We start from the raw sequence: 6,864 nt of genomic DNA on the forward strand, positions 1-6,864 counted from the left end.
GGGTCTCTAGGCACATGCAGCATCTTCTCCTCTCCCCATGGCCACTTCACAGCATGACACACACAGTAAAATATGGCCCAGCCACAGGGCCCTTTGTACCATCTGTGCATAGTGGAAGTGGCAGTGGCAGAATTCCAGGGGGCTGGTTAGCGGGAAACTCAGAGTGGATGGACTGTGTCTGGCAGGTCACACAGTTACCCAGGGCAGGCCGATGGCCGTGGGAGTCAGGCCCTTGCAGGCAGCTGGAAATGACAGCAGGAGGTGGGGCCACATCATAGGTTCCAGCTGCGCTTCCAAGGGCCAGCGCTGAACACCGGGCTACAGTCTCTGCTGTATTATACTGCCCTTGGCAACCCCGAAAGGGCTCTGGCTGCAGAATCTTAATCCCCGAACGTGTTCCTAACTCCTGTCTTAACATGGAGCGTGGCTGGGATGTTCGCACAGTTCCTTTGGCCTCCTGCCATGCCTCCCGCCTCATGGGATCCTTCTCCTTGTATTCCAGGGCCCTTAAGTGAGAAACAAGAGGCCTTGATGACCAGGAGTCCCGCATCCAATACACGGCGCCCCGAGGACCGGAACCTGGGGCCCATGTGGCCAGTCACACAGCGGATTCTGCAGGACTTCTATAGACCTTTCAATGCCAGGCTGGCGCAGCTTCTCGCCGATGAGGCGTTTGCATGGAAGAAGACGTGAGGGCTGAGCTCTGACTGCCAGCATGGCCCGTTGTCCATTATTACTGTGATGTCAAACACCTCTCCGTGGGGAACCCTTTTACTCACAACATAGAGCAAACCCAGAGATTCCAGTCTTCTGTAACCCCCTGGGTTCACGTCTGTTGTGACCATTTCAGAATTTCCTTTGTGATGTTAAACAGCCTGGCCTTGACCCATCACACAGCTCCTCCATCCCAGGCCATCAGAAACTCCACTTCCGGAAGAATTCCCTTCAGCCCCAGAGCTCCTGGGTTGAGGCCAGGGGGTGCTGGGCTGGCGCCGAGGGAGGCATCAGTCTGGGGTTGACAGCTCTGGGAACCAATCGAATATGCGGAAGGCTGTGGGGCTTCCTGGAGTTTACACTTCTGTTCAGTTTTGAAACACTGTTCTGGACCTCCTTCCAGCCTGATCTCGAGGACTTTGCTTCTGTTTAACAGAAAATGAATGGGTTTGAAACAAACCACTTTCTGCATTTCACAAGCTGTAGCTCTCTTTTCTGCCTCTTTAGATGTTTTCTCAAGAGTTTATTCAGTTTATAATCAGACTATAAATTCAGTTTATAATTGGAAGGGAAATTTTTGCTGTGAATGCAGACTGAGCAACGTAAGGACTTGCACACTTCCTGGAAAATCTAGGTGACTCAGGCCCTCATGCACACAAGGTCATCAGAACCAGACGGTGTTCCAAGTTTTGGTTCTCGTCGCTGATAAGGCCTCATTGCTCTGACGTGGAATGCCCTGGAATGAGCTTACTGCTCACATTCCCTACCACGTGTGGTCAGAGGCCCTTACTCAGTTCACAAACTACAAGACGTGCTGATTCAGAAACACAGTGCATGAGCAATACTTGGGCCAAACGTGGCATGCTGAGATTCTTAATGGAACTTTCTGGCACCTCACTTGACCAATGGATGGGCAAATGGTCTTGTCATTTCTTGGAGGTGATGGAGAAAGATGGATGAGACAGTGGGGCCCACATGGCACACCACTGCAGGGACTCCCCAGCGGAGCTTACACTCTAGTGTTGACAAAGGAAGTGTGTGAACCCAAGCTCTCAGTGAAGGTCCTGTCCACCAAAGGCGGAAAGCGCAAGTGCCTGCATACCACTGTCTCGTGGGTGTGAGGATGTGCCCCACTGCCCCCCCGCACTGCTGTCTCTCTGCCATCAGAGATGGATGCACAGCTCACCGGAAGGCGTGCACAGGGCTCTCAGTACTGGCACAACCGGCCTGTTTCTGCTACTGAATGAGCTGTGTGTCCTGAACACACCCATTTTCAGGGACAGTCCCCTCTTTCTCTGTAGCCGACACTTGGAACAGCAGCCAGAAGGGAAATCTGACCTGAGCACAAGGGTGCTGTAGGGAGATATCACTTAAGTGTGTGTGTGTGTATTTATTGGCAGTACAGAGTGTGTGTATGTGTGTTGGGTGCATTTTCTGAGTGGGATCCTTTAGTTCTGTTGCTTATGAGGCTCCTCTGCTCTGGATGCAACCCTGTCATGGATTAATTTCTCTGCCAACTAACTCACCATTTCAGTACATGTTTTGCAGTTCCACCCCAACTGTAACTATCACAAAGGATTTTTCTTATGCACTCTATGCATGTGAATAACATGTAGTGTAATTCTGCTTCTTACAGAAGTATTACTGAAGGTATTGTTTCCAATATTACTTGGTGCATCATACAAGTCTTTTCTCTGTGCAGGCCCATCCCTTCTGTGCCCATCAGGGCCATCTGGACACACTTTCTCCCAAGGGGCCTTTCCTCCAAAGGGCACGTCTGTCACCTTGCTCTCTCATTCGAGGCCTGGTTCTTGTTGACGGCATCGGTGCTGTTCTCAAGCGGTGGCCCTACAGCCTGTCACCTGAAACCAAAGCAAAATGGAGCATTTCTCATGACCTGGTGTTGAAGTTCCTTTGTGTTCCCCAAAGCCGTGTATTGGATTGTATTAAATTGTACTCCCTTAGTCGTGTAAGGTATGTGAAGTGAGCCACATGTATGCTGTACTTTTATTCATATTTAACATAATTAAATGTGGACCCTAAGTCTGGTCCGTGGGAGTGCCTGCCCTTCCACGCCACTGGGCGTGCCTGCCCTTCCACGCCGCCGTAAGCACTCATTTCAGGTTCTCGGTGTCTGCTGTCCGTGAATGAGTCCTGGAGGCAGTTCACTGCCTAATCTGCATGCCCTGTGCTCACTATGGAGGGGACCTACCTCCCACACATGGTGACAGGTGAGAGAGAGAAGGGCTCAGACATGACCAAGGACTCCCCACGTGAGGCCCCTCTGGGCCTGAGTCAGGGAGGCACGGCCCCACCCTGATCACACAAAGCCTACCCTTGTCTTCAGACATTTGTATTTGGAGGTCTGGGGACCACAGGCCCTGCTACTCCCGATAGGCTACTTTCAATGCAGCTGCCTCCTCATGCCCGTAGCCTGCCTGGGCCCTGGGGCCTGTGAGCTTGAGAGCCCCGGGGTCCCTGGGTGCGTGGCATTATTACTAGACACTCAGGGTTCCCTGGCTGCATTTGGGGTGGGGCAAGCCCAAGAGTGGAGACGGATTGTCTCAGCTTTGGGGTTCTGGGAGCCTGGGCCATCCTGGGGACAGTGTGAATCACAGGTGGATCCCCCAGTTCTGGAAAGCCCACCCTGGGAGAACCTCTCTCCCAGCGCTGCCCCCCACAGTGGTATGTGGTGGGAAGGGGGACTGGTGAGTCCAAACCTGGAAACAAGGAAGACTCCAGTCTTTGATGACAGGGCCGGGAACAGCTTTGCCCAGCAGAGAAAATACCGTGCTTCCAAGGAGAAAGGGGGTGGGTGGGAAACGGGGGCAGGACAGACAGGAAGTCTGAAGAGCTGATTAACTCCGTCTTCCGGGAGCCTTTCCAGAATCCTCTCTGCTGTGGACACCCACCCCCTACTCAGGAACCAGCACTTGGAAAATTCTGATGAGGATCACCTATGCCTTAATATAAACCTTCCCCTGAACGATCCCATTTGGGAATTAAAGCAACAGCCATGCTCCTGGCGGAGGAATTCCAGGCGTCCAGCAGGGAGAGAGGTACTGTGTGTGTGAGTGGGTGTTTTTCTGTTGCTCCAAAAATCTTTACCCTGTGGGCAGCCACTTGACCTGTTGAGACTTGCAGGAAGACCTCACCTTCCAAGAACCTCGCCGGCAAGGCTTCCCACAGAGCAGCCAAGAGAGAACCATCTCACGGTCCTGGAGTGGGGGAGGCTGCAGAGGTGGGAGCGGCCGTTGGCTCTGGGGAGCCATATTAGTGTCCTGTGGCTGCTGTAGCAAATTACCACAAACTTAATGGCTTAAAATAACATGGGTTTAATATCTTACAGTTCTGGAGGTCAGAAGGCCAAAGTTAGTTTCACGGGGCTGAAGTCAAGGTGTGGGCAGGGCTTGTCTCTGCTGGAGGCTCTAGGGGAGAACGTGTTCCTTGCTTCAAGAGGTTTCCTGCATTTCTTGGCTTGTGGCCCCTTCCTCCATCTTCAAAGGGGAGCATCTTCAAATCTTTCTCTGACTCTGGTTCCCTGGCCATATGGCCCCTCAGTGTCCCTATCCTGCCTTTTGGAAAGACCCCGGTGATTGCTCTGGGCCCCCCTGATGACTCAGGTTCTTCTCCCCATCTCAGGGTCACATCTGCAAAGCCCCTTTGCCATGTGGGGTAACGTGTTTCCAGATTCCAGGGATTGGGTCATGGACTTCTTCTGGGGCCATATTCAGCTGATCATAGGAGTGTGGTCCAGTGAGCTGGTCAAGCAGTGAAGGGATGGAGTGGGTGCCCCCTGCCCATGCCTCACTGCTGTGCCTGTGAGGCCCAAGCAGGTCTGAGTGGGCATGCGGCTGCCCAGCAGAGGACTGAGCCGCCCTGCGTGTCTGTTCTGAGATGGCACATCTTCCTATCCAGACATGGCCCTGTGCCTGGAGTGAGCAGGACAGGGGGCGAGGTGAGCCAGGAAGAACCACCTTTCTCCCAAATTCAGATTGCACGTCATTCTTTTGTGTTTCCCAAGTCAGCTAAGTGCCCCCTTGAGAACGATTTCTCCAGCTCTGGGCAGAAGTGATTTTTGAGTGCTTATAAAGGTTTTTTTTTTTTTTTTAAGTTAAGCTCTCAGTTCCCCAGGAGACCCACATCAGTCACATGGGCAGTTTTGAGTTTCTGAAGTTCAGCTGTTTTCAAGTTAGTCATGCTTCAAAGGGAGCAGCTTGTGAAAGCTGCAAAAATAGTTAGAATGCTTTGTGGTCCCTGAGAGAGCCTCGGGGTCCCGTGACCTCTGCAGCCCCAGCCTCCTGCTCCAGGGATGGCTTTGGAAGGTTGACCTCCATCCTCACTTTCATCAGTCCTGCCTGATGGCCCCAAGCTGGGCTCAGCTCTGTGGCTCCTACTGTCCCTGCGGCCTGATGGCCTGAGCCTCTGGCCCTGCCCTCCTGCCCTGGCCAGCTCTCCTGCTCCCCAAGTGTCTCCTCCTTGGCCAACCCACTGCTGCTCAGGTCTTGAGGGCAGAGAAGGGCAGAGAACTGTGTGCCATCCTCGGTTCTGAAGGGCTGTGCCCTGAGCCTGCACGGGCTGAGGACTGAACACAGAGGCGGAAATGGTGGTGTCTCAGCAGCGGTAGCAGGCCCTCAAGGGACAGCAGGCTGGCGCCTGAGCTCTTTACTGTCGCAAGCAGGGTAAGGCCAGGAGTGGGATTAGTCTACTCCATGGTGGATAGCACTGCTGGTCTCCCAGTGGGTGGCTGGCACTGAGCCAGACACAAAAGAGAAGGGAAGGGGGCCTCCTCTCCCACGGTGGAGGACACCTTGCTAGGAGCATGGCACGGGGAGCATTGGGGCCCCTGGGGCTTTCTGGTGGGCGCCTTCAGCCCTGCCTGCTCTGAATGGCCCCCAGAGGTAGGCCCTGGCCAGATCTAGAAGGATAAGGCTGGCAAGGCTGAATCCAGGCCTCCCTGAGCCTCATGGCTTCCCCAAAGCCACACTGCGAGGCCACAAGTGGGACCCAGCAGAGAGAGAGGGGGTCCCCAGAATCCAGGTGGGAAGGTGTCCAGCTTCTTCTCAAGTCATGAGACCTTCTTTCTCACTGTTCTTCCACCAAGGACAGTCTGGCTTGTACCTAGCACACTGCCCCCAAGAGGGAGTGTATGGGGAGAGGGAGTGCCCTGGACCTGGAGCCAGAGGAGCCAGGTTCAAGGCCTGGGTGCCTCAGCAGAGGGCCTGGGAGACATTCACCTTATAAGCTTGGGGGCACCACTGGCCCTTTACATGTTCACAGGTCTGTGGGCCCAAGAGTGGGTGTCAGAGTTGGTGAGGCACGGTCTATGAAAGTACAAGCTGAGGATCAGAGGGGCTGCACACCTGCCTGAGGTCACACAGCTCTGATGCCCAGAAAGGAGGAGGAGAATGTCAACCAGAGTTTTCATTTGTTCACTCCTAATTCAGTGTTTTTACCCACGGTCTCCACTGCATACCCCCTGCCTTCCCCCACCAGGCCTGTCCCAGCAGCCTGTCTGTATTTCATGTGTCAGCATCCCCAACACCCCTCCAGCCCCCTGCCTCCAGCCCTCATTCCTAAGGCCCTTGGGGATGGGGCCAGGGCTTCTGCACACCTTCCCACCTAGGGCTCCTACGTGGTGATTAGAGCGTCAAGAAGGACATAAAAGGACATAAATATCACTGTTTTGCCCACAGAATCTTGCAGCTGAGACCCCTGCTGGCAGAGGTGTCCTCCCCATCCTGGGCTGGCTGGGGGATATCATCTAAGCCTCCCACCCACAGGGCGAGGCAGGTTTCAGGGGCTGTTTGCAGTGGGCTACAGAGTCTCATCAGGAGTGGGTTGCCCACCGTGGGCTCAGCCCTGCCAACCACTCAGAGGCATCATAGGGACACACTCCAGCTAGAAAGTGTGCAAAGTCCAAAGTTAGTTTCTTAGCAAATACTTGCCGAACATCTACTTTGAGCAAGGCATGGGGCCAGGCACTGGGGTGGGGTGGGGGCTATTCACTGGCTGATTCACTGACTCCTTCCCTGGTTCATTCACCAAGCTCGGGTGCTGACTGAGTGCCCAGAGCTGGAGGTTCCCAGGAGAACAGCCCCGTGTCTGCCTACATGGAGCACAGCAGACAGACAATGGTCAGAAATGGAA

The 6,864-nt window shown here is 54.2% G+C and overlaps 1 protein-coding gene across 6 annotated transcripts in view; it reads left to right on the forward strand.

Annotated features, from left to right (window-relative positions):
* The window catches only part of CHST15 (carbohydrate sulfotransferase 15), a 79,205-nt gene extending 76,447 nt beyond the window's left edge, over nucleotides 1–2,758 (forward strand). For all 6 annotated transcript variants that reach the window (XM_037011189.2, XM_073240167.1, XM_017676202.3 and 3 more), the window contains exon 8: nucleotides 503–2,758. In XM_037011189.2, the coding sequence (XP_036867084.2) occupies nucleotides 503–693 (191 nt within the window). In that variant the 3' untranslated portion in view covers nucleotides 694–2,758. The remainder of the gene's footprint in view (nucleotides 1–502) is intronic.
* The last annotated feature ends 4,106 nt before the right edge of the window (nucleotides 2,759–6,864 follow it).

The sequence above is a fragment of the Manis javanica genome, chromosome 7, assembly GCF_040802235.1.
Source record: "Manis javanica isolate MJ-LG chromosome 7, MJ_LKY, whole genome shotgun sequence".
In the NCBI taxonomy this organism is placed as follows: Eukaryota; Metazoa; Chordata; class Mammalia; order Pholidota; family Manidae; genus Manis; species Manis javanica.